We start from the raw sequence: 27,377 nt of genomic DNA, 5'->3' as shown, positions 1-27,377 counted from the left end.
ACAGAAAAGCCCCCATATTTCCACGTCATCAGTCCAAAAGAAGATGTTACCATGTCTAGGTTCATATGGTAGGGACTTGACTCCTGAAACAAGTATTTAGTTTTGTAGTTTGCTTTCAGGGCTGGTACACACACAAATATTCATCACCAGATCACTGCAACACCCAGCTATGAATTTCACCTGTGAATGGACACCACAGACTGGACTTTTACCATGCTTCAAATGCAATATTGTTTCCCCTCAATGAAATCTGTTTGCACATTCAGCAGGTAAATGCAGAGAAACGAAATTATGGAGAGGGTTTTTATTTTAATTATAAAGTGTCTAATGTTTTCTCTCTAACATTTTCTAAAACAATGCAGGCCCTGCTCACAGAATTACGGTCTTTCCTTTGTTTTCGCATGTCTCGTATATGAACTTAAAGCCAAGACAGCTGATTCACACAAGCAATTCATTCTCTTATGTTACAGTGTCTAGCGACAAACATTGTGGGAACAAAACCACAGTATTCTGAGGTGTGAGTTGTTGTTGTTGGCCTACAGCTTCCCTCATCCCTGCTGCCTGGGGCTGATGATGGGAGTTGGCTTCCAACGTCTGGAGGGTCACAGCTTCCTGGTTCCTGCATTAAGGACCAACCATGCACATGTTGTGTGAATAGGCCTGCCAAGAAGAGGAAACAAAAATGACTGGTTACTTGTCTCTCCATTGCTCCAATGGTTTGTAAAGCCCCATCCCGGTGGGGAACAAATGGTGAAAAAAACACTTGTGTACCATTTTGGCAAAATAAACGACCAAATAAATTAATTAATTATGAAATCATTATATATATTTTTTAATAAATATTTATTAAGGTTTTTAAATATAAATGCACACATAATAAACGATCTTACTTCTATTACAACAATTTCATCACTTCTTTGGACTCCCTCACGTCTCCCGCTCCCATTTACATCGTTAAAAAATTTTTTTCCAAACAAATTATCAACTTGTTTACAATCTCATGTCCACTCATTCAAATATAATCTAGCACTTCTTCCAAAAAATTTTATATTTTCTTTAGTCTCACTTATCATCAAATTTAAATCTAGTTTAGTGGTGGCCAGTTTTTTATAATCTAGCATCCTTCTTAACATTCAACCAAATTACAATGTTTTTGTAGATACATCTTGAATTTCTCCCAGTCTTCCTCCATCTTCTCTTCTCCCAGATCACGGATTCTGCCGGTCATCTCGGCCAGTTGCATATAGTCCATCAGCTGCATCTGCCACTCTTCCAGTGTGGGTAGATCTTGAGTTTTCCAGTTTTTTGCAATGAGAATCCTTGCTGCCGTTGTTGCATACATAAAAAATGTTCGATCCTTCTTTAACACCTTCTGGCCTACAATACCCAAAAGGAAGGCCTCTGGTTTCTTTGTGAAGGTATACTTAAATACCTTTTTCAGCTCATTATATATCATTTCCCAGAAGGCCTTCACCTTAGGGCATGTCCACCAGAGGTGAAAGAATGTTCCTTCATTTTCTTTGCATTTCCAACATTTATTATCAGACGAATGGTATATTTTGGCAAGTTTAACTGGGGTCATGTACCATCTATATATCATTTTCATTACATTTTCCTTCAGAGCATTACATGCGGTGAAGTTCAGCCCAGTGGTCCACAACCTTTCCCAGTCCTCAAACATAATGTTATGCCCAATGTCCTGTGCCCATTTTATCATAGCCGATTTAACCATTTCGTCTTGTGTATTCCATTTTAGCAGCAAGTTATAATTATGAAATCATTATAATTGGTTATAAACTAAACAGGGATCCGTGGCTCACATTTTTTGGTTCGGGGGGGACGACGGAATCTCACCCCCAATATTCCTTCTTTGACGATCGTCACTTTTCTGACAGGCACTGCCAGAATGGAAGTAGCTGTCAGGTGGGTAATGGGGGGAGGCCCTCACTTTACAAACTTGGTCTTTCCCAGGTATGGGAAATGGCACAATCTGGGAGTTTGAATCAACACAGCAGCGTGATGATAAATGGACAGAGTAAGAAGGATAAATTTCTAAGTACATGGTAATTGTTCATTGATTATATCAACAAATTGGCACTGTTGCTATGACCACCTGCCATGGGTGTAGCCAGGATTTATTTTAGGTGGGGGCAAGTTAGGGTTGCCATATTACAAAGAGCAAAAAAGAGGACGCCATGAAGATTCTCATTTTAAATACTCCCTCTATACGTAGGCTATAGAAGCTGTGATATATTGCGGGGGGGGGGGGAGGCAGGAGAAGAGAAAAGATGGGGAAAGCAACTCTTCAATCACCAGTCTTGTCTAGGACTCATCCAGAAAGTATAGCCAGAGACATTTTGGCAAATTTTAAAAATGTTACCCCTGAAAAAGAGGATGTGTCCTGGAAAAAGAAGACACACGGCAATGGGGGGGGCAGCACTGATTTACCTGTGACACAATTGGTCAGTTAAGTATTTTTTTTATTTACTTGATTAGGGGGGCAGTTCTCCCCCCGAACCCCCGGCCACACCACCTGCGACCAGGGGCGAAGGAAGGGTGGTACTTTAGGTGTGGGGCCGCCCCAGGTGTCCCCACTGAGGGGGCTGACAAATTGCCGGACGGCACTCACCATGGGCCCTGCAGCAGGGCCTGCAGCTTCTGGGAGAGACGTGGTGGCTCGGGCATGCGCAGGCTCCGTGCTGCCCAAACGGTCTGCCCACTGCCTCCCCCCCCCCCCAGCTGAAGGGCGACTGAGTGGGAGGAGGCAGGCAGACTCTGGAGGCCCCACGGTGCACCCTGCCCCTATGGGCATCTCGCCGCACCCTCGCCCTGCCCCTATGGACAGCTTGCTCCCCAGGCGCTGAGCGGCTTCCTCCGCCTCTGACTGACCCTGGCAATAATACTGGTTTTAGCCCTCTCATTGGTCAAAGCTGAAGTTGGGATTTACAACTTTAAAACAAGATGCAACAAATTTTCCCTTGTGATCTCCATAGTAAACAATTTTAAATGTTGCTTGTAGATAGAGGGGGGGGGGGTAGACAGCTTTAAATTTCTTAGCATTTTCTTAAAGCATTTTCTTTTTTTTCCTTTTTTTAATACTTTTTATTCAAACTTTACAAATACACGTGTCCATGTAAATATGAACTGTACAAATCATCATATCAATAAACATATAAACATACATATAGATAAATTACTATTCATTTACATAATATACTTATCTCTTCCTCTGTTTATACAAAGAAAAGGAAAAAATTGAAGATTACTTTTCAATTCTTAAAGCATTTTCTTAAAGCGATAGGCTATCCATTTTGGGGCCCCTGGGGCCCCTCCCACAAGGAGAACCTCCAAAAAAGCACACTGTGGAGGAGAGTTTCCTGGCTGTCACTCCAAGAAGAATTCAAACTCAGGCTGCAGTGTCTACCAAAATCTTTAATGTTCAGATCAGTGCAAAACTTGGGCAAAATGTCATTAAAAGGCACAGCAGGTTCTACACATAGCCAAGCAAACAAAGACATTGATCCCGGAATGACACATACCCTGGCTTAGGCGCTAACTCCTCTTAAGCCTCCCCCCCAAAAAAAAGATATTTAAGGGGGCCTGGAAACCCCCACCCCCAAGTTGATGGCCATTGCCATTTAATTGTGTGTGCCGTGTCATGTGACTATGTAGGGGAGGGCTAACCGCCTGCCCGCCCCCCATATTTTATTCAAGATGGCCCCCCAGCAACCCTGTTATTAGAGAGTGGGGCCGGCACTACTTTCTCACCCATGCGCAGTGATCCCATGTTGAAAACAAACACATTTGTATCCACTGTATTAATGCGCCAAGGGACTATTTTATGTGTCCTTATGACTAACAGGTGGTGGAAGGAGCGAGCCAGAGTCTAGTGAGTGAGACTGTCCCTGGCTATAATACTGGTTTTAGCCCTCTCACTGGTCAGAGGTGAAGTTGTTACAGTATTTACAACTTTAAAAAGAGATACAACAAATTTTCCCTTGTGATCTCCATTGTTGGCAGTTTTAAATGTTGCTTGTAGATAGATAGACAGACAGACAGACAGACAGAAGATAAATAGATTCACTAACTCCCTAAAAATTTTAAATTTACATTTTAAATTGAAAGGAAACTGAAAGTAAATAAGAAGACCGACAAAGAATTAATCATAGTAAAACAGGGAGAGTAAATTCTGGACAGATGCTGGACTTTGAGAAAGCCCCCAAAAGAAAGCTTAGCCAAGAAAAAATTAAACTGAAAAATCATAAAAAACACCAAGATGAAGATTTTAAAGAGAATCAAGAAAAGCAGATACACCTGATGACTAGAAAGGCCAAGAGAAAACAAAGACACATGAAGGAACGTGAGGGGCAAAATCAAGTTTATTTCCCTTTTGAGCAACAAGTCTTTGGATGTACAAAGGAGCAGAGGAAAGGGTAGGTGGAGATGAAGTCTGCTCCAAGCAGAGTGAAGAATAATGGCAGAAAATAGAAGGCTTTTCTTTTAAAAGGAGAAGCCATTTCAAAAACAGAAGGCTGGCGTTTCTGTTGCTGAAGTTCTTATTATCATTATTTATTGAATTTCTATGCCGCCCTAGACCCGAAGGTCTAAGGGCGGCTCACATAAAATATCCAATGTACAAAATTGAAGCCAAAAGAAGGACCCAAGAAGGGGTTCCCAGAGCAGAGACAGCAGGAGTCAGGCTCCCCCTGTCCAGAGAGGGGCGGGCGCAACTGGGCCACCAGCCGAAGCTGATGGAAGGCACTGGGGGGCACTGAGCTGACTGGGGGTCACCCTTGTCTCTCGCCAGAGGTGCAGGGCGACCAAGGCAGTTTCCGTGCCAAAAGCAGGCCTAAACCCTGATGGAAATGGAGCCAGAAAAGCAGCTTCTTCCAAGGGCCCCTGGATCTGGTCTGTGTCCACTCGCTCCAGAAGTTGGAAAAACCAAGATGGGTAAGATTTTAGCACAGGTAAGACTTAGAAGTGAGGGGGTAATGGGATCCAGGAGAATCCAGAGGGGGAGAAGACAACATAGTTCCATTTAATTTCATGTTAGCTCAGGCTGCCCTGTTGACAAAAATGCTTTGCAGCCATTTTGTGATAGCTTCTTGGGGACTATAGATAAGCTTCTTCGCTAATGGGAAGAACTTCATTTATTTATAATGTGGCTTCCAAGGAGTAGAATAACAAACCCTCTTGAGCAGCTGCTTAAAAGTGGTGGCATTTGGCACATGAAGCCAAACGAATTGTACTTACTGGGTAACTGCAGAAGAGGGTCACCAAAATATTGTTGAGTTTTTGTTCCTCCAGATGTATATAAATCCAAAAGGTTCCAAACATGCCAGCATTTTGCATCCTTGCCAGTAATTCTGTTCCTAGGGGTATTTAGGTAGTTGGAATACCCATTTTAAAAGCTGGAGCATCAAACTGCTTCCTTTGTCTGTAGCAGTTGCCTTGCTGATTTTAGTGTGAAAAAACAAATAAGGCATTTTGAGGGGGAATCTACTGGTGGCAATGGGAGAGGTGGCCTGGTAGAGGCATTGGAGTGAGTAGAGGTTTTCACCATTTTGCCAGCCATTTTTAAGCAAAAAAAGTCCAGCAAACATTTAAGCACAAACATATTCACAATTAGGAAGGATGAGCCGTGACCATTTTTTCCTGTACATAAAGGGCAGATTTTTTTTCCTGCTAATGGTAAGGCTGAAATGACTGAGAAAATATTTGAAATCTTATGAATCCTGACTCTCTGGCCATTTTTACTCATACATAAGGGGGTGGCTGATTGTTCCACTAATGACCGGAGAGGGCCACACAAAATCATAATAACCCACATTTGTGAAATGTTTTGGAATAGAGGTTTGTACCCTTCAATCCTGTAGATAAAGGAGGCATGTAGCTCCCAATTTTCTTTGCCTGGGGTACATGTATGATTGTTTAATGCAGGGAACATATCCATAAATGCTGCGACTTTATTAGAAATTTAATTTGACCCAAATTGTATTGCTGACTTTTTGGTGAAAACTTGCATGATAGGGTTGAAAGTTGCTGGATTTCCGACAAATACTAAATTTTGGATCCTCGACAGTTCATCTGTTCCAAAGGTAATATATTTAAAAACCTGCTGTAGCAAACTGCTTACTTTGCCTGTAACCCTGTAACAAGTGATCTCTAAATGCTCCACTGTAATTATGGCAGCAATACAGTTGTGTGTCTTCTGGCTGAAGGTCAACTAGGTGAGTATCTTGTGCTTGGCTGAGGAGAAAATCTCTGTTGTGTTCTGCTTGCAACTCTTTGTACAAAGATTCTTTCAGGTCGCAGTGAGGGGGACCATTCAAGCACCCTGAGCCTGTTGGAGAAAAGGTAGGCTCTAAATGGAATCATACATCAAATATGGAAACTAAATATTCCAAAGAGCTTGTATTGAGCAATGTTGGTTATTCAATCTCTGTTTCAGAAGAGCTGCGAACTCAGAAGCCTAATGCAGTCGCTCTCCGTGCTTCTACCTGGAGGGACTTCTTGCGTTGGGACACCACTGCAGGGGAGGCCCTTTCCTGTGCCATCACCACACAATAAGGTACATCTTTGGGTGGGACAGCCATCCTTGTTTCGTTCCAGCTCTTATTTTTACAGGCCTCGCAGAGCTACCTGTGCCGGAAGCAGATCTGCTCCATTGACAAAAGGAAGTGTCAGAGCTCTTGATACATCAAGTGACCATCTGCAGTGCAGGATTGAGAGATACCTGCGTCTTGACTGCGCTGCTTTAGGTAACCGGCTGTTTTTGCTCCTGTGTCTGGAGGGGAGGGCTGCTGAAGACCCTAGTCTCTTCCAGGTGCATCTCAGGGACGCAAGAAATAGAATTTTGCAAGCCTTCAGGAAACCTGATGGCAAGTGAACTTCACACTCCACAATTCAGTGATCTTTTTCAGTACAATCCTTTTGTGCTGGCTTCTCCATTTCCCCCTGCTTGATCTCTTCACAGTTCTGTCAAGAGCCCAGCACACTCAGGTGAAGCCAGCTCTTCCTGCAGAAGTCAGGTCAGTAAGAAGAACTGTGTTCCAAAAAAATTTCTCTGGAATTGGCGAGAAAGGGCCGGGGACAAATTAATGAGTCCAGATTGCTTTTCACAGACCAGCAGAAAGAACTTCTAGGCCCATGAATTCACATTTCGGAGGGACAAACAAAAAGGTGAGCATAAAGGCAGAGTTTGAAGACTGGAACCAGCCTCTCTGTTGTGCCCTGCAAATGAATGGCAGTCAGCATGGCACTCTGTGACTTAAACACATCTAGGTGAATATCCCTTGTTAATGGCAAGGGATAAAACCTCGATTGTGTTCTGTCTGCAACTTCATAATTCTTAAGGGTTTTCTTTTTCCCTGAGAGAACATTCTGTATTCAGAGTGTTCTCTCAGGTTTTGCTTTTCACCTTGTTGCATTGGCCAAAAAAAAGCAAAAGACGCTGGTGGTTGGCGCTCCTGGTTTCCAGGACGGGGTTCAAGCCCCTGCGGTGTCCCTGCTTACTTCCAATGCAACCTCTCTCTCTCTCTCTCTCTCTCTCTCTCTCTCTCTCTCTCTCTCCATCTCTCCCCCTTAAGAACTAAATGAAGCAAAGTGCTCCTCTGATGCATCACTGGTGTGTGTCTAAGACAAGGTGGATTACATGGATGCTTCCCATCCTAGCACTCCTTGCCATAGAGAACAAAATACTTAATTCTTTTATATATAGTGTAAATATATAAAAGACTGACTCTTAATTTTGCATTGTTTAGAAAGTAACCTAAATAAGCAAACAAACGGATCCTATTTAGATTATTCAGAATGTGGAAAAGGCCGGGACAAAAGAGGAAATGGCTTGACATTCACTCATTAGCAGAAGAGGAAAAGCAAATATAAGATGCTCAGGTGTCCTATTTTACAGAAGACAGTCATCAATTTTCAGGGCTGTCAGAGGCTTAAGATGTGGGCAGGTGACAGTTCTCTGTATGAACGTGTCCTCTCTTTGAATGGCCGGGCATTCCAGGTCTGGCTGAAAGATACAGAAGGAAGAGCAGGGACACTGAAGTTGCTCATCAACAGATAGCACCTTGGCAGCAGACTAAGCACAACCACCTAGGCCACAGTCTTCCCCACTGCAGTGAGATGTATAATATTCCCCTGTAGAATTATAGGGTGACCCAATACATCATTCATACTCAGGGTAATATATACAGTATTCAGCTAAGTCAGTGGTTCTAGTGACTATGACTTAGTAGGATACAAACTACTAATATTTTTATATGTGCATTTACACACAGCATATGCAAATTGGTGTCCATTCCTTTGGCCAAGTGTCATTGGCCACTCTAAGCAAAGACGTGTCCAATTTCTGCAGTTGGGGTTATCTAGGGATGCAACATTGTCAGGCCCTTTTGTTTTCTCCTGATCATGAGGAATGCAGTTTGACCCTAAGTAAGTTTACTTTGAAGGAAGTCGGAGTGCTTCCAAAGACTTACTCCCTAGTAAGTGCACGTTGGGGTAGGGCTATAGCTCCGTTTCAGAGTGCATGCTTTGCATGCAGGAGGTGGGGTCCCAGGCATTTCCAGACAGGGCTGCTAAGAAAGATCCTTCCAGAGCCACTGCAAGTCAGGGATACCCAGGCATTAGAAGAACTATCCACCCAGATCTTCAGGAGGGCCAGAATTGCATTTTGCAATGTTTCCCACATTAGTTTGTGGAAATTTCTTTCTTTCTTCAGGGCAGTATGTTGCTGAAGGGAACAGCACACCTTCCCCTGCAGTGAGAATTCCTACAAACACACCACACACACACACTGTATATTGGGGAATGGAAGCAGCAATGACTCACAATTCCTCTTCCAATATTTATTTTAGTGTGTGTAATTCCCCTTTGGGAAAATTCCAATATTACTGCATTAGAATGAAGTGCATATGACACTAAATGTGACACTCATTTGGTACCAATGTTCTGGGCCTGGTTACATGCCACAGAAGTGCTCTGGCCTGGCCAGAGACCAACTTGGAATGTTATACATGATTCTATAAACCATCATGTTCACCATAAATCTACAGCAGTACTCATAAACCTGTTTTGTTTTTACAGCTTTCTCAGAAAATCAAGCATGTGTGAAAGGTCACAGCCAAGGCATAGATGCAAAGCACATTTAAAGCACATGGTCCCACCCACACATCCAGAATCGTAGGAACTATACTTTACCCCTCACAGAGCTACAATGCTCAGCACATTTAAGAAACTACTGTTTCCAGAATCCTCTGGGGAAGCCATGTGTTTTAAATGTACAGTGGTACCTCAGATTAAGTACTTAATTCGTACTTAATTCGTTCTAAAGGTCCGTAATTAACCTGAAACTGTTCTCAACCTGAAGCACTACTTTAGCTAATGGGGCCTCCTGCTGCTGCCGCGCTGCCGGAGCACGATTTCTGTTCTCATCCTGAAGCAAAGTTCTTAACCTGAAGCACTATTTCTAGTTTAGCGGAGTCTGTAACCTGAAGTGTCTGTAACCCGAGGTACCACTGTACAGTATAGGGTGAATGGGACCAAAGTTCCATCTCATTTTCTTGTGTCTCAGATTTCTCCCCTGACAGAGGACAGTAGTTTTCTTGCTGCAACCCGTTTCACTATGCAGAGATCTAAAATCAGCAACAAATTAATTACCATTATGTGACCCCTGCTCCCGCCGCACACTGGAAGACTCCCAGATTACAGGTGTAAAAACTGGGAAAAGTGAATTCAAGTTAAAAGTGTATGCAGATGACCTAGTGATAACAGTGGAAGAACCTAAAACTTTACTCCCTAAAGTAATAGAAAAAATTCAGAATTTTGGGGTAGTGGCAGGATTTAAGCTAAATAGGAATAAAACTAAATTATTAGTTAAAAACATGAAGGAATTAGAACAAAACATTGAGATTGAAGTCCATAAAAATGTTAAATATTTAGGGATTTGCTTAACATCAAGAAATATAAACCTATTTAAAAATAACTGAAATAATTTGGCTTGAGCTAAAAAGAAATTTAGAAATATGTAGCAGAATGAATCTCTCAATGTTAGGAAAAATATTGGCGATTAAAATGAATGTGTTGCCAAAAATGCTATTTCTTTTTCAATCAATACCAGTCATCCTGAAAGATGAATGCTTTAAAAAATGGCAGAAAGAGATTTCAAGATTTATCGGGGGGGGGGGGGGGAGCCAAGGATAAAACATAAAATATTTACAGATGTAAAAGATAGAGGTGAGTTTGCCCTCCTAGACCTTAAATTGTATTATGAATCTGCTTGTTTGGTATGGATCAGGGACTGGATGAGATTGGATAAGCAAGAGGCATTAGAACTAGAAGGACTTGACAACAGATTTGGCTGGCACACATACTTATGGTACAGGAAAGGGAAGGTTCATAGAAGTTTTTACAACCATATAATCAGGAAATCACTAATGAGAGTATGGGAGAGATACAAAGACTTATTGGAACAAAAGACCCCGTGGTGGCTCTCACCACATGAAGCATTACTGCTCAAACCACTTGGAAAGAAAGGAAAATGGCTCACATATGCTGATTTATTAAAGGAACATGTTGGAAAATGGAAATTAAGAGATTATGATGAGATCAAAGACCACTTTCAGAGTTGGTTGCATTATTGACAACTATATGAAACACATAAAGAAGACAGCAAGAAAGGATTTAGTTATACTAGATCTAGGTTTCAAACGGAAGTGATGGAAGGGAAAGTGAAACTACTGAAGGCCACATACAACATACTATTAGAATGGGAGACGAAAGATGAAGAGGTAAAATCAGTTATGATTAAATGGGCACAAGATGTAGGTCACAACATTATGATTGATGATTGGGAAAAATTATGGAAAACCGACTTAAAATTTACAGATTGTTCCCTACTGAAGGAGAATTACATGAAGATGATGTACAGATGGTACACAACACCAGTGCAGTTAGGGAAAATGTACAAAGCTAGTTCACATATATGTTGGAAGTGTAAGGAAAAGGAGGGGGCGTTTTATCATATGTGGTGGGATTGTAAGGTACGGTAATTAAATTTTTGGGGGAAATGATATACAACGAATTGAAGAAAATTTTCCATTTAACATTTGTTAAAAAACCCGAGGCATTTTTGTTGGGGATTGTAGGGAAAGACCTGCCAAAAAAGTTGAAAAACATCTTCATGTATGTGACAACGGCTGCGAGAGTTCTGGTAGCATAAGGATGGAAGACTGAAGAAACCCCAACTAAAGAATAATGGCAAGAAAAATTGATGGACTACGCAGAATTGGCAAAACTGACATATAAGCTACGGGACAAGGATAACTGTGACTTTAAGGATGAATGGGAACCCTTTACAAAATATTTGAAGACACAACAAAGCGAACTGGACTCCTTGGCTGGTTTTGAATAAACATTTACAAACTTTTTATTGATAATAATCAGCTAAATAGTTTGAGGATCTATACAATTTTGTAACATGCAGAAAACAGCATTCTTAGAGAAACCAAAGACTGGAACTGAGGGAAGTCAGGGGTGGGTGGGTGGATTTTGTGTGGGAGGGGGGAGGGAGGAAAAATGGGGGGGGGCGGACAAGGATGCTATGTTTTTGGATAATATGTCTTGTTATAATTTTGAATAAAAAAAATTAAAAAAGAAAAAAGGAGGACTCCCCCGTTGCCCAGCTCAGCCAGAGGGAGCCTTCCACAAGGTGGCAGAAGGAATGGGCAGAGTGCTGCCTCTTGCTTTTTTGCCGCCTGAAGCGGGTGCTTTGCCCTGCCTCCTCGGTGGGCCGGCTCTGATTATGTGGACCAGAAAGCCCGCAACTTACCAGGGGCTTGCATTCTGGGAATCACACCTAAAGCCAAAATCGCGTGTAGTCAAAACACACTGGGTGGAATGGTGTGCCAGATTGCCAAAGTCTTTCCCCCCAGATCCTTTCAAACCCTTTTATTAAACAACAACAACTGATGAGCGTAGAAAGCTGAAAGCGTGCAAATTAAATGCACTTAAATCGCGGGATTGCTGTACTTTATACCAAAAGTGACTGCCGATTGGCAAGCTATGCTCCCGAGTTTTGCTTTTGTGTTTATTGCTCTTCTGCGGAAAAAACCAACAAAATACATTAAAAACAAAAGCAAACCCCAACCCTCCACACATTGGGTATATTTCCCAATAATATTCATAAGAGCCTATTGCCCGGCGCTGCTACAGCTAAAGCTGGTGGATTCCGAAGGATCCCCCCACGTGGGCCGGCCGCTCCCTGGGATCCACCCCCGGGGGGAGGAGGCGGCGGCGGCGGCGATGGAAGGAGCGGCGGCGGCGGCCGGAGGGAGCGCTGTGTCCCGGCCAGGCCTCGCCTTGTATCCGGCGGAAAAGCAGCAGCATTGCGCCCGCGGAGGAGGGGGCGGGCTGGGCTCTCGGACGCCTGGGTCCCTTGGAGGGAGGCGTCGCGGTCCCCCCCTTCCTTGTTTCCAAGAGGGGCGGGCATTCCTGCTGGGGCCTCCTTTCCGGGAAGGGGGGGGCAGTAGTTTCCCGGACTAGGTTGGGGGGAGGACAGCGCCGGGATCGCGGGCGAGAGCGAGGGGAGGGGGGATCAGGCCCCGGCTGCCCCGGTGGGGCCTCATCCTGCCTGGAGGAAGCTCCGCTGGGCGCCGCGGGACTCGCTGCTGCGTCAAGGCGCCGCTCAGGAAACGGGCAGGAGGGGCAAAGGCGGTAGAAATGGGTTTCCCCGGTTGCAGATCGAAACGGGATTTAAATTAAAAGTGCGATTAGGATCCGGCAGGTTGGGCACTCTTGCTGGGAGGGGGGGGGCCGGGGGCCGGAGGCCCTGCTCACTTGCCAGGGTCCTGCTGAAGGGACTCTAAGCGCAGACCCACCACATGCATTTGAATGAATTGCGCGTGTGCTAAGTTGCATTTCCAGAGCTGCTGGGAAATCAAGGTGGTGGGTTGCAAGGGTTTCACCCGCAAAGTATTACGGGCACTTTGTAGCTTTGTGAGGGGTAAGCTGCAGTGCCCAGGATTCTTTGGGGAGAGAAATGGGGATAAGTTGCCCTTTAATGCGTTTTGACCCCTAACTGCAAATAGGACAGAATGGTGACTGAGTGGGGTGGAGGGAAAGAGGTAGGAAGGCCTTGAATGAAATCCACATGCCCCCTCCTGTTCTAGTTATAACACATCTTCCCTGCTTCCCTGATGCAAAACCCCCCTCTAAAAATAGGAAGCGAAAGAGATTGGCACAAAAATGGCCCCCTCTGCCCTCCACCCTGCAATTTGAACATTGGTCTTGAGTTTTCTCCCATCCACAGTCATGGATAAGCAGAGATCCTAATCCGTGTCAGAGTTCCACAGTCAAAAACCAGGGACTAGAAGCTCCTAGAAATATTAAACTTAAGAATACAAAGGTGACTTTGAATAAGAGAGAGTGTCTCTTGTTGGAAAGGTAGGCTGTGTGGGCCTGTGTTTGTGTGTGTCATTTTCTTGTACATTTTATGCTCCTTATCGCTACCCCCCAACATCAGTGAGCTGAGGATTCCTTTCCCATCATCATCATTGGCCCAGATTGCGCTGGGCTCCCTGGCCCCTGACCCTGAGCCCCGCAAAGAAGGGATCAGCAAGGAACTGGATGTGACGGAGGACATCTTGCATGTGTGAGTATTGGCCAGGCGCCCCCTTCTACAAGAGGCAAGGTGTGGCGACAGTCGGGGCAGATGGTGGGCCCTGAGTCCCCTGTGCAGCCTGCAGGAAGGTCTCCTGCACAAGCTGCCGGAGGATGAGAGACAAGGTGGCGCCATAATGGATGGCATGTTGGACTTGAACCCGGGTTTAAACAACAACAACAGTTTTATTATTTGTACCCCACCCATGTGACCAGGTTGCCCCAGCCACTCTGGGCAGCTTCCAATAAATATAAAAACATAAAACACTTAAAACTTCCCTATACAGGGCTGCTTTTAGATGTCTTCTAAAAGTTGTATAGTTATTGATCTCCTTGACATCTGATGGGAGGACGTTCCACAGGGCGGGTGCCACCACCAAGGAGGCCCTCTTCCTGGATCTCTGTAACCTCATTTCTCATAGGAGGGAACTGCCAAGAGACCCTTGGAGCTGATCCCTTTTGAATGAGTCTGTTTATTGGCCTGTCCTACCCTGCAGGGCTGTTTTGAGCAAAACTTGGAGGCAAAGTGGGGTGCAATTACAGGAAGTGGTGTGCTGAGCAAGACCTGTGTTTGGATCCGTGTGCTTCTGCACACAGGACAACTTCCTGGGGACGGAGGAATCTGCCTACCATCCATTTAGCACCATCTGCACTTTTTCAGGTGGACAGAGAGGCGTAGCTCCCAGACCTGCCAGGGATTGACCATCTGCATGCAAAGTGGCTGCTCTCCCACTGAGTTGGGGCCCTTCTGCACCCCGACCTTCTGTTGTCTCCCCTTGCTGACTTAGCTGCCAAAATCACTCATCTCTCACACCACTCCCATAACATGATGCTCATCCCTCGGATGTATCACAAACGCCTTGCTCTTGCCTTCAGAGCCCTTTGTGGCCATGCTCTCCCATCCTTAGGACAGCATTCTTGTATCCTGATACATCTCTGCCTGTGAACTTTGCTCCTCAACCTCTAGATGTCTTCTGTTCCCCGAAACAACTCTGCCTTTTCCTCCCTGGTGCCCCATATGCCTGGTACCCCCTCAGAACCCCTCTGTGCATCCTCCTTGCTTATTTCCTTCAAGCCCTCCCTCCCATCACCTTTCCCACGAAGCCCAACAACAACAACAACAATGTGTAGGGTTGGGGTTTTTCCGCAGATGAACAATAAACACAAAAGCAAAACTCGGGAGCATAGCTTGCCATCACCTTTCCCATGAAGCCCTTGGAGCAGGGACACTGCAGCAGCCAAGCCTCTAACTAAACCTCAGCACTTGTCAGTCAAATCATCGCCTCCTTCGCCTGCCCCCACGTTCCTCTCCTTCCTCTTTTGTGCCAAATTTTAAACTGTAAGCCTGTCAGGGCAGAAATCTATCCTATTGAATTTTATGTAAAGTGCTATACAAGCTGATGATACTATACAGGTGAACTTCGGAAAATTAGAATATCGTGGAAAAGTTCATTTATTTCAGTCATTCAACTGAAAAGGTGAAACTAATATATGAGATAGACTCATGACATGCAAAGCGAGATATGTCAAGCCTTTATTTGTTATAATTGTGATGATTATGGCGTACAGCTGATGAAAACCCCAAATTAACAATCTCAGAAAATTAGAATATTAAATGAAATCAGCAAAACAAGATTGCAAATAGAGCAATATTGGACTTCTGAGAAGTAGAAGCATGCATATGTACTCAGTACTTGGTTTGGGCCCCTTTTGCATCAATTACTGCCTCAATGCGGCGTGGCATGAATGCTATCAACCTGTGGCACTGCTGAGGTGTTATGGAAGATCTTCTGCTATTCAGCTCAGTCTCATGTCTCTCATCTTTCTCTTGGCAGTGCCCCATAGATTCTCTATGGGGTTCAGGCCAGGCGAGTTTGCTGGCCAATCAAGCACAGTAACCCCATGGGCATTGAACCAGGTTTTGGTACTTTTGGCAGTGTGGGCAGGTGCCAAGGTCCTGCTGGAAAATGAAATCAGCATCCCCATAAAGCTCGTCTGCGGAAGGAAGCATGAAGTGCTCCAAAATCTCCTGGTAGATGGCTGTGTTGACCCTGGGCTTAATGAAGCACAGTGGACCAACACCAGCTGATGACATGGCTCCCCAAATCTCTTTTCTGATGAGAGCAGCTTTTGCATCTCATTTGGAAACCAAGGACCCAGAGTCTGGAGGAAGAATGGGAAAATGGAAGAATGAAGTCCAGTGTGAAGTTTCCACAGTCTGTGTTGATTTGGGGAGCCATGTCATCAGCTGGTGTTGGTTCACTGTGCTTCATTAAGGCCAGGGTCAACGCAGCCATCTACCAGGAGATTTAGTTAGAGGCAGCAGCCAGGCCTCTAAACCTCAGCACTTGTCAGTCAAATCATCGCCTCCTTTGCCTGCCCCCACGACCCTCTCCTTCCTCTGTTGTACCAAATTTTAAACTGTAAGCGTGTCAGGGCAGAGATCTACCCCTCGTATTTTCTGTAAAGTGCTATACAAGCTGATGATACTATATGGAGGAGGAGGATAATAAGAATAATTCCTCCCTTCCTCTCTGTTCTGTACTTTGCATTCTGGTAGTGCTATAATAATAAAGTGAAACAGTATATTTTCTGGCATCCAAATCTATTGGACCAGTTGCCCAGTGTCTGCCAAGAGTAAAAGGGAAGCTGAAGGACCAGAATAGAATGAGGATATTGGCAGAAGGAGTGGCAGGTTCATTGGACTGTTAAGTGTAGTGCAAGTGTTGACGTTTTATGTTCCAGTCTGCACAATATATATATATATATATATTATTTTTTTGCAGTCGATGGAGAGCGGATGAAGCCCGGATTCTGCGTGTGTCCATCAGCTCCTTCCTGGAGCATCTCTGCCTGGTGGTGGAAACTATGGACCTGTTTGGGCCTCCTGTGGCTTGATAGATGGTTGCAACAGGAAGCTTCCCAATAATCTTGGCTGGACTCTAGACTTGCCCATGGACTACTGATGTCAGAGGAGGCGCTGAACATGCCATCTTTAGAGCCAAGATGTCGCTTTCTGTTCTGGACATACTCTTGGACATTAATAGATTTTGGGTGCTGAGAAGCAGGCAAGCCTGGGACTGCCTTGATATAAGACAAAGTACATAGAATCTGGTTCTCTAATAAACTATCCATTTTAGTCTGCATGTGTTAACTGATTAAATATATTTGAGCTGGCTCACCATATTGATTAATCAGTTACACAAACACAAGCAAAATCTTGATCAGAGTGTTTCTCCAGGTGTTCCTGACTCCAGTTCTCTTAAGCCCCATCCAGCATGGCTGAGGGTCAGGGATAATGGGAGTTGTAGTCCTTGCAGCATCTGGAGAGACACAAGTTCCCCATCCCCATTGCTGCATCTCTCTGTCTCTTTTGCCACCAGGGGGAAAGCAGCTAATAGCTGGCAGTGAGGAAGAGGAGGGGGCCAAGTGGCAGAGGAGCCAAAACGGATGGTGTGGCCTTGAAGTCCTATTTATATTGGAAGATTTGCCTTTTTTCTTTCTTTTTGGTAGGCTCCTATTTTTAAACAGCAAGCAAAACTTCCCCACCTCGCTCACCACCTTTGCATTCTGTCCACCACCTTTGCATTTTGTCATAAGTTACACTTGTAGCTTGCAGCTCCCTCTTGAAGGCACGCATGCTGAAACCTGGGTTTGTGCTTGTGTAAAAAGACCCAAGAGCGCTTCTCGCCAGCCATTGCTGTTCCTGAAGCAGGATAGTCTTGCCCAGTTATCCATGCTCTGGTAACCTCCAGAGTGGGATTACTGCCATGCGCTGTAAGTGGGGCGATCCTTGAAGACCGTTTCAGAAATAACTAGAGCATAGGGGGCCACTAGGGGGCGCATCAGAAGATGGCTGACAATAACATCTCTCCGACCCACACGAGGTAATTTGGAGGCTGTGATGGGAGTAAGTAGCCTCCCTACCCACCCACCCCCAGGATGGTGAGGGGACTGCCCTTGCCTGCTGTGCCCTATACCACCCCCGAATTTGTGGGGATGGGGGCACTAGGCACATGCCCTCCTGTGGGATTTCGGCGCTCCTGGACGCCGTCTCTGATCCGCGCCACTAGCTGCAAGAACTTCAAAAGAAACAATTTGGATGAAGTGAATGCACATATTTCAAGGAAGAAGGGGGAGTAAAGACTGCTAACAGAAGAGATCTCTGATAAAACAAGAAGAGTCGAAGGAGCAAGTATAAATCACGAGAAGATATGCCAAGACTCGGTATGGCAAAGGGACTGATGGGGGAGGGGGGGAAAACCTTACTTTCTTATATGTGATTAAACAAGACCCCCCCCCCACAAGCCAGAAATGTCGTTTTAAGGACTTAAGCTGTGGATTTAAGGCTGTGTGGAGATAAACTTTCGAACCAAAGCATGTTTTGAGAAGAGCGTGGAATGTATAAGGGCTTTGGAATGACGCAGTTAAAAGTGCCGTCGTCATATTGGGAAGTTCTGTCGGAGGACTTAAGTCTGAGAGGAGAAATAGAGCTGTTTTTATATTGTGGGTGAAACTCCTCAGTGGGACTTAAGAACGACAGTTCTGTAATTAATGATGGAAAGAGCGCTGTTATCTATGAAGGTGATGATATATGGAAACCATCTCGATTTGAGGATTGGAAGAACGAAAAAATTCACACAGGATTATTATTGGTGTTTATCGGCTTAAGGATACTATCAGAAGAGATCATAAAGAAAAAAGAGAAAATATATGAACAAGAAGTGATGTGGAAACAGCAAGATAAGACTGGATAGAATTATGAACTTTGTTTGGACTGATTTGGACATTAACGCAGTAGCAAGATGATTATCAGAATCCCCCTTCGGATCTTGAAATATGGGTCCCCTCAACAAAATTTAAAATTCGGCTTTGTAATTCGGAATTTATGTGATGTGATTTGATTTGATTTGATTGGCCGGTTAATAAAAATTATTTTTTTTAAAAGAAGAAATAACTAGAGCATAAAAATGTACTTAGTTTTGTAGTTTGCTTTCAGGGCTGGTACACACAGAAATATTCATCACCAGATCACTGCAATGCCCAGCAATAAGTTTCACTTGTGAATGGGCACCACAGACTGGACTTTTACTATGCTTCCAATGGCTTCCAGCGTCTGGAGGGTCACAGCTTCCCGGCTCCTGCATTAAGAAGCAACTATGCACATGTTGTGTGAATAGGCCTGCCAAGAAGAGGAAACAAAAATAACTGGTTACTTGTTTCTCCATTGGTCCAATGGTTTGTAAAGCCCCATCCTGGTAGGGAAAAAATAGTGCAAAAACATTTGTGTACCATTTTGGCAAAACAAATCAACAAACAAACAAATAAATCCTGAAATCAACATAATTGGTTATAAACTAAACAGGGATCCGTGGCTCACATTTTTTGGTTCTTGCGGGGGGGGGGGATCTGAACCCCAATATTCCTTCTTTGACCATGGTCTCTTTTGACAGCCACTGCCAAAATGGAAATAGCTGTCAGGTGGGTAATGGGGGGAGGCCCTCACTTTACGATCTTGGTTTTACCCAGGTATGGGAAATGGCACAATCTGGGAGTTTGAATCAACACAGCAGAGTGAAGATAAATGGGCAGGGCAAAAAGGATAAATTTCTAAGTACATGGTAATTGTTTATTGATTATATCAACAAATTGGCACTGTTGCTATGACCACCTGCCATGGGTATAGCCAGGATTTATTTTAGGGGGGGGCAAGTTAGGGTTGCCACATTTCAAAGAGCAAAAAAGAGGACGCCATGAAGATTCTCATTTTAAATACCCTTAGTATATGTAGGCTATAGAAGCTGTGATATATTGCTGGTGGGGGCAGGAGAAGTGAAGAGAAGGGGAAATTAAGTCTTCAATCACCAGTCTTGTCTAGGACTCATCCAGAAACTATAGCCAGAGACATTATGGCAAATTTTAAAAATGTTACCCCTGAAAAAGAGGATGTGTCTTGGAAAAAGAGGACACACGGCAACCGGGGCGGGGCAGAATTGAGTCACCTGCAACACAATTGGTCAGTTAAATATTTTTATTTACAGTGGTACCTCGGGTTATGTTAAGTTCACTACATAACACCCCTCCCCACCGAGATAAGGCGTTAGTTACAATCGTAATGGTTTCGTTATATACAGCACTACGCGTAATGGTTCAATTAGGCACAAAAGCATATCGGTTACATTTCCCATACTTAGACCAACAGTGATACCTGTCCAACAACATAGTCCTTTAAATAAGTTGGGCGCTTGGAAACTCTGCCAGACCGCCGGGGACTGGTAGCCAAGTCCGGAGGGCCACACAGTTCTTGCTGAGGCTGTGGTGCGACCCTAGGTGGCGTTGGAACCAACTCCCCTGGATCCGCTGCTGTGGGTGGAGCCTCCACAAGTGGAGTGGTCTGAGTCTGTGGTAAGTCTGGCAGACCCTCTGAAGCGGCTCGGTTCGGCTCCACGCTGGCAGTTTGCGAGGGAGGTGGAGGTGGAGCCTCGCCATCTGTAAGTGTCTCTTCTGGAGCCACAGGCGCAGTTGGGGGCACCACGGTAGTGCCCAAGTCCCCAACCCTGCGCCTAAGCTGGTCTATGTGCCGGCGCCACAAGCGTCCGTCTTCGAGTGCCACCTGGTACGAGCGAGGTCCAGTGACTCCCACTACTGTGGCTGGCACCCAAGGAATGTCCCCCACATAGTTCCGGGCAAAGACCTGGTCTATCCCATCCTCGTCGCCAGTGTTAAGTTGTGGGTTGACATAGCAGACGACACAGCGATTTCTCCAAGTAGCTCTTTATTTTGTAAGCTGGAATAGAACTGACTAGCAAACAGCTCAGCCGGCCTGCTTTTATAGGGAGCCGGCTGTCAACACTGTAGCAACAACAACCCAGAGTTTCCCACCTAAAATAACTGAGGTGGACCTGAGTGAAAACTATCTACAGACCTGAGTGAAAACTATCTACAGACCTGAGTGAAAACTATCTACAGTATCCCCCTGCTGGCCCAGGGTGAAACTTCACTACATAACAGGTTACATATGCTTCAGGTTGCATACGCTTCACGTTACAGACTCCGCTACCCCAGATATATTACCTCAGGTTAAGAACTTTAGCTCAGGTTGAGAACAGAAATTGTGTGGTGGCAGCAGCAGCAGGAGGCCCCATTAGCTAAAGTGGTGCTTCAGGTAAACAGTTTCAGGTTAAGAACAGACCTCCGGAATGAATTAAGTTCTTAACCCGAGGTACCACTGTACTTGATTGGGGGGCTGTTCTCCCCTGAACCCCCGGCCACACCACCTGCAACCAGGGGCGAAGGAAGGGCGGTGCTATAGGTGTGGGGCTGCCCCGGGTGTCCCCACTGCGGGGGGTGACAAAATGCCGGGCAGCACTCACCACGGGGCCTGCCGTGTGCCCAAGACTCTGCGCTGCCCCAACGGTCCGCCCACTGCCTCCCCCCCCCCCAGCTGAAGGGCGACTGAGTGGGAGGAGGCAGGCAGACTCTGGGGGCCCCATGGTGTGCCCTGCCCCTATGGATGCCTCACCCCACCGTCGTCCTCCCCCTATGATGGACACCTTGCCCCTCCCTCACCTGCCCCTATGGGCAGCTTGCTCCCCAGGCACCCAAGCAGCTTCCTCCGCCGCTGACTGTCCCTGGCAATAATACTGGTTTTAGAGGTATATAGCTTTAACAGTTTCTTAGCATTTTCTTAAAGCATTTTCTTAAAGTGATAGGCTATCCATTTTGGGGCCCCTGGGGCCCCTCCCACAAGGAGAACCTCCAAAAAAGCACACTGTGGAGGAGAGTTTCCTGGCTGTCACTCCAAGAAGAATTCAAACTCAGGCTGCAGTGTCTACCAAAATCTTTAATGTTCAGATCAGTGCGATACTTGGGGAAATGTCATTAAAAGGCACAGCATGTTCTACACATAGCCAAGCAAACAAAGACATGGATCCCGGAATGACACATACCCTGGCTTAGGAGCTAACTCCTCTTAAGCCCCCCCCCCCAAATATTTAAGGGGGCTGGAACCCCCCCAAAATTGTTGATAGCCATTGCCATTTAATTGTGTGTGCCGTGTCATGTGACTATGTAGGGCAGGGCTTACCGCCCACCCACACCCATATTTTATTCAAGATGGCCCCCCAGCAACCCTGTTATTAGAGAGTGGGGCCGGCACTACTTTCTCACCCATGCGCAGTGATCCCATGTTGAAAACAAACACATTTGTATCCACTGTATTAATGCGCCAAGGGACTATTTTATGTGTCCTTATGACTAACAGGTGGTGGAAGGAGCGAGCCAGAGTCTAGTGAGTGAGACTGTCCCTGGCTATAATACTGGTTTTAGCCCTCTCACTGGTCAGAGGTGAAGTTGTTATTTACAACTTTAAAAAGGGATACAACAAATTTTCCATTGTGATCTCCATAGTTGGCAGTTTTAAATGTTGCTTGTAGATAGACAGACAGACATTCAGACACAAGATAAATAGATTCACTAACTCCCTAAAAAGTCTTAGGAGACGCAATACATTTTAAATTTAAAGGAAACAAAGAAAATAAGACGACCAACAAAGAATCATAGTACTGTAAAACAGGGAGAGTAAATTCTGGACAGATGCTGGACTTTGAGAAAGCCCCCAAAAGAAAGCTTAGCCAAGAAAAAATTAAACTGAAAAATCTTAAAATACACCAAGATGAAGATTATAAAGAGAATCAAGAAAAGCAGATACACCTGATGGCTAGAAAAGCCAAGGGAAAACTAAGACAAAGAAAAGAATGTGAGGGAAAACTAAGACAAAGAAAAGAATATTTCCCTTTCGAGCAACAAGTCTTTGGATGTACAAAGGAGCAGAGGAAAGGGTAGGTGGAGATGAAGTCTGCTTCAAGCAGAGTGAAGAATAATTGCAGAAAATAGAAGGCATTTCTTTTAAAAGCAGAAGCCATTTCATAAAAAGAAGTTTGGCGTTTCTGTTGCTGAAGTTCTTATTATCATTATTTATTGAATTTCTATGCCGCCCTAGACCCGAAGGTCTAAGGGCGGCTCACATAAAATATCAAATGTACAAAATCGAAGCCAAAAGAAGGACCCAAGAAGGGGTTCCCAGAGCAGAGACAGCAGGAGTCAGGCTCCCCCTGGCCAGAGAGGGGCGGGCGCAACTGGGCCACCAGCCGAAGCTGATGGAAGGCACTGGGGGGCACTGAGCTGACTGGGGGTCACCCTTGTCTCTCGCCAGAGGTGCAGGGCGACCAAGGCAGTTTCCGTGCCAAAAGCAGGCCTAAACCCTGATGGAAATGGAGCCAGAAAAGCAGCTTCTTCCAAGGGCCCCTGGATCTGGTCTGCGACCAGTCGCTCCAGAACCTCGCTCCAGAAGTTGGAAAAACCAAGGCAGGTAAGATTTTAGCACAGGTAAGACTTAGAAGTGAGAAGGGTAGGGGGATCCAGGGGGAAAGAAAGCTGTGCATGTGATAAAGAGCAAAGCAGAGGCGCAGAAGACAACATAGTTCTATTTAATGACATTTTAGCTCAGGCTGCCCTGTTGACAAAAATGCTTTGCAGCCATTTTGTGATAGCTTCTTGTGGACTATAGATAAGCTCCTTTGCTAGTGGGCAGAACTTAATTTTATGTATATTGTGGCTTCCAAGGAGTAGAATAACAAACCCTCTTCAGCAGCTGCTTAAAAGTGGTGACATTTGGCACATGAAGCCAAACGAATTGTACTTACTGGGCAACTGCAGAAGAGGGTCACTAAAATATTGTTGCGTTTTTGTTCCTTCAGATGTGTATAAATCCAAAAGGTTCCAAACATGCCAGCATTTTGCATCCTCGCCAGTACTTCTGTTCCTAAGGTAGAATACCCATTTAGAATACCCATTTTAAAAGCTGATGCATCAAACTGCTTCCTTTGTCTGTAGCAGTTGCCTTGCTGATTTCAGTGTGAAAAAGCAAATAAGGCATTTTGAGGGTCAATCTACTGATGGCATTGGCAGAGGCGGCCTGGTAGAGGCACTGGACTGAGTAGAGGTTTTCACCATTTTGCCAGCCATTTTTAAGCAAAAAAAGTCCAGCAAACGTTTAAGCACAAACATATTCACAATTAGGAAGGATGAGCCGTGACCATTTTTTCCTGTACATAAAGGGCAGAAAATGTTGTCTGCTAATGGTAAGGCTTAAATGACTGAGAAAATATTTGAAATCTTATGAATTGCATCTCTGGCCATTTTTACTCATACATAAGGGGGTGGCTGATTGTTCCACTAATGACCAGAGTGAGCCCACACAAAATCATAATATCCCACATTTGTCAAACATTTTGGAATATAGGTCTGTACCCTTCAATCCTGTAGATAAAGGAGGCATGCAGCTCCCAATTTTCTTTGCCTGGGGTACCGGTATGTCTGTTGAATGCAGGGAACATGATCCATAAATGCTGAGACTATTCGAAATTTAATTTGACCCAAATGGTATTACTGGCTTTTTAATGAAAACTTGCACGATAGGGTTGATAGTTGCTGGGTTTCCAACAAATACAAAATTTTAGATCCTCGCCAGTACTTCTGTTCCAAAGGTAATATATTTTAAAACCTGCTGTAGTGAACTGCTTCCTTTGCCTGTAACCTCTCACTTGGTTACCTTCAACTGCAATTGTAGTTTCTGTTAATAAAACATTTGAATTATCAGTGGTGGCACAAATAACTAACAAGTAATCTCTAAATGCTCATCGTAATTATGGCAGCAATACAGTTGTGTGTCTTCTGGCTGAAGGTCAACTATGTGAGTATCTTGTGCTTGGCTGAGGGGAAAATCTCTGTTGTGTTCTGCCTGCAACTCTTTGTACAAAGATTCTTTCAGGTCGCAGTGAGGGGGACCATTCAAGCACCCTGAGCCTGTTGGAGAAAAGGTAGGCTCTAAATGGAATCATCCATCAAATATGGAAACTAAATCTTCCAAAGAGCTTGTATTGAGCAATGTTGGTTATTCAATCCCTTTTTCAGAAGAGCTGCGAACTTGAAAGCCTAATGCAGTCGCTCTCCGTGCTTCTACCTGGAGGGACTTCTCGTGTTGGGACACCACTGCAGGGGAGGCCCTTTCCTGTGCCATCACCACACAATAAGGTACATCTTTGGGTGGGACAGCCAGCCTTGTTTTGTTCCAGCTCTTTTTTTTACAGACCTCACAGAGCTACCTGTGCCAGAAGCAGATCTGCTCCATTGACAAATAAGAGGCAGTGTCTGAGCTCTTGATGCATCAAGTGAACATCTGCAGTGCAGGATTGAGAGACACGTGCATTTTGACTGCGCTGCTTTAGGTAACCTGCTGTTTTTGCTCCTGTGTCTGGAGGGGAGGGCTGCTCAAGACCCTAGTCTCTTCCAGGTGCATCTCAGGGACACAAGAAATAGAATTTTGCAAGCCTTCAGGAAACTTAACGGCAAGTGAACTTCACACTCCACAATTCAGTGATCTTTTTCAGTCCAATCCTTTTGGGCTGTCTTCTCCATTTCCCCCCCGCTTGATCTCTTCACAGTTCTGTCCCAGAGCCCACCACACTCAGGTGAAGCCAGCTCTTTTTGCAGAAGTCAGGTCAGTAAGAAGAGCTGTGTTCCAAAAACATTTCTCTGGAATTGGTGGGAAAGGGCCGGGGACAAATTAATGAGTCCAAATTGCTTTTCACAGACCAGCAGAAGGAACTTCCAGGCCCATGAATTCACACTTTGGAGGGAGAAACAAAAAGGTGAGCATAAAGGCAGAGTTTGAAGACTGGAACCAGTCTCTCTGTTCTGCCCTGCAAATTAATGGCAGTTAACATGGCACTCTGTGACGTAAACACATCTAGGTGAATATCCCTTGTTAATGGCAAGGGATAAAACCTTGATTGTGTTCTGTCTGCAACTTCATAATTCTTAAGGGTTTTCTTTTTTCCTGAGAGAACATTCTGTATTCAGAGTGTTCTCTCAGGTTTTGCTTTTCACCTTGTTGCATTGGCCAAAAAAAAGCAAAAGGCGCTGGTGGTTGGCGCTCCTGGTTTCCAGGACGGGGTTCAAGCCCCTGCGGTGTCCCTGCTTACTTCCAATGCAACCTCTCTCTCTCTCTCTCTCTCTCTCTCTCTATCCATCTCTCCCCCTTAAGAACTAAATGAAGCGCAAAGTGCTCCTGTAATGCATCACTGGTGTGTGTCTAAGACAAGGTGGATTACATGGATGCTTCCCATCCTAGCACTCCTTGTCATAGGGAACAAAATATGTACAGGTGAAACTTGGAAAATTAGAATATCATGGAAAAGTTAATTTATTTCAGTAATTCAACTTAAAAGGTGAAACTAATATAGGAGATAGACTCATGACATACAAAGTAAGATATGTCAAGCCTTTATTTGTTATAATTGTGATGATTATGGGGTACAGCTGATAAAAACCCCAAATTAACAATCTCAGAAAATTAGAATATTGTGAAAAGGTGCAGTAGCTATTCAATCCATAACACCTGCAATGAGTTCAGTAGGAAGCACAATCATGGGGAAGGCTGCTGACCTGACAGTTGTGCAGAAAGCCATCATTGAGACCCTCCATAAGGAGGGAAAGCCTCAAACGGTAATTGCGGAAGAAGTTGGATGTTCCCAAAGTACTGTATCAAAGCACATTAATGGAAAGTTATGCGGAAGGGAAAAGTGTGGAAGAAAAAGGGGCACAAGCAGTAGGGATGACCACAGCCTGGAGAGGATTGTCAGGAAAAGACCATTCAAACATGCTGGGGACTTTCACAAGGAGTGGACTGAGGCTGGAGTTAGTGCATCAAGAGCCACCACACACAGACGGATCCTGCAGATGGGCTTCAAATGTCGTATTCTTCTTGTCAAGCCGCTCCTGAACAAGAAACAACGTCAGAAGCATCTTGCCTGGGCTAAAGAAAAAAAAAAGAACTGGTCTGTTGCTCAGTGGTCCCAAGTCCTCTTTTCTGATAGGAGCAACTTTTCCATCTCATTTGGAAACCAAGGACCCAGAGTCTGGAGGAAGAATGGGGAGGCACACAATGCCACACAATGCTTGAAGTCCAGTGTGAAGTTTCCAATGCCAGATGCTTGAAGTCCAGTGTGAAGTGTTGATTTGGGGAGCCATGCCATCAGCTGGTGTTGGTCCACTGTGCTGGTGTTGGTCCACTGTCCACCATAAACTAAACGTATCAAAAATTACCATTCTTCTATATGCAGATGATATGATTGTGCTCTCATGAACTAGAATTGGCTTAAAGTGTTTGCTAAATGCCTGTATCTACTATTTGTCTAGAATGAAAATGAGCATGAACTTCAATAAAAGCAAAATAATGGTCTTCGGGAATTCTCGTAAGATATATAGTTGGGTTTTTGGTGGGAAACATATCCAGCAGGTATTCAGATTCAACTGTTTGGGGATCACTTTCCATCACAGGCTCCGGTGCTCCTCGTACTGCGCAGTGGCGGTAAATGCCAGCCAGCTGTCTATGCAGGCCATATTGCGCTTTTCTGCAACAAGAGGTAACCAACACATACCTTCTGCTTTCAAGGTTTTTAATGCTAAAGTTAGAGCCAAACTGCTCTATGGAATTTCAATCTGGATGTCAGGGTTTACCCAGTCAGCGGAACGAGTGCAGGCAGCCTTTCTATTGAAGATTTTCGCTGTCCCACTCTATGTACCTTACACAGCCTTGTTGTGTCTAGAGGGAGGCCAACATAAGCTAGAGACAGTTGGACGAGTTTTCC

General features: G+C 44.8%; 1 protein-coding gene and 3 long non-coding RNA genes across 5 annotated transcripts; 2 read left to right on the top strand and 2 right to left on the bottom strand.

Moving 5' to 3' along the window:
* Nucleotides 1-289: 289 nt before the first annotated feature.
* LOC309332725 lies at nt 290-19,469 on the bottom strand. Its single transcript, XR_014152313.1, has 2 exons — nt 18,726-19,469; nt 290-660 (listed from the first exon to the last, which is right to left on the bottom strand). It is a non-coding gene; the product is annotated as an uncharacterized lncRNA (long non-coding RNA).
* LOC309332720 lies at nt 6,161-26,749 on the top strand. 2 transcript variants are annotated; one of them, XR_014152307.1, is made up of 4 exons: nt 6,161-7,031; nt 7,125-7,182; nt 7,590-7,645; nt 25,830-26,749. It is a non-coding gene; the product is annotated as an uncharacterized lncRNA (long non-coding RNA). The 2 variants fall into 2 exon arrangements; XR_014152308.1 differs by lacking the exon at nt 25,830-26,749 and having other exon boundaries at nt 7,590-9,204.
* On the top strand, nt 12,254-16,786 carry LOC309332718 (EKC/KEOPS complex subunit LAGE3-like). The gene is made up of 3 exons (XM_081845856.1): nt 12,254-12,368; nt 13,529-13,657; nt 16,452-16,786. The coding sequence occupies exons 1-3, from the start codon at nt 12,310-12,312 to the stop codon at nt 16,561-16,563; spliced, it is 300 nt and encodes a 99-aa protein (XP_081701982.1). The 5' UTR covers nt 12,254-12,309; the 3' UTR covers nt 16,564-16,786.
* On the bottom strand, nt 14,213-16,438 carry LOC309332723. The gene is made up of 3 exons (XR_014152311.1): nt 16,115-16,438; nt 14,865-15,031; nt 14,213-14,756 (listed from the first exon to the last, which is right to left on the bottom strand). It is a non-coding gene; the product is annotated as an uncharacterized lncRNA (long non-coding RNA).
* Nucleotides 26,750-27,377: the final 628 nt, after the last annotated feature.

The sequence above is a fragment of the Podarcis erhardii genome, assembly GCF_964252035.2.
Source record: "Podarcis erhardii genome assembly, chromosome: 17".
Classification (NCBI taxonomy): domain Eukaryota; kingdom Metazoa; phylum Chordata; class Lepidosauria; order Squamata; family Lacertidae; genus Podarcis; species Podarcis erhardii.
Note: the sequence above shows the minus strand (reverse complement) of the source record. Positions and strands in the feature narration are given on the sequence as shown.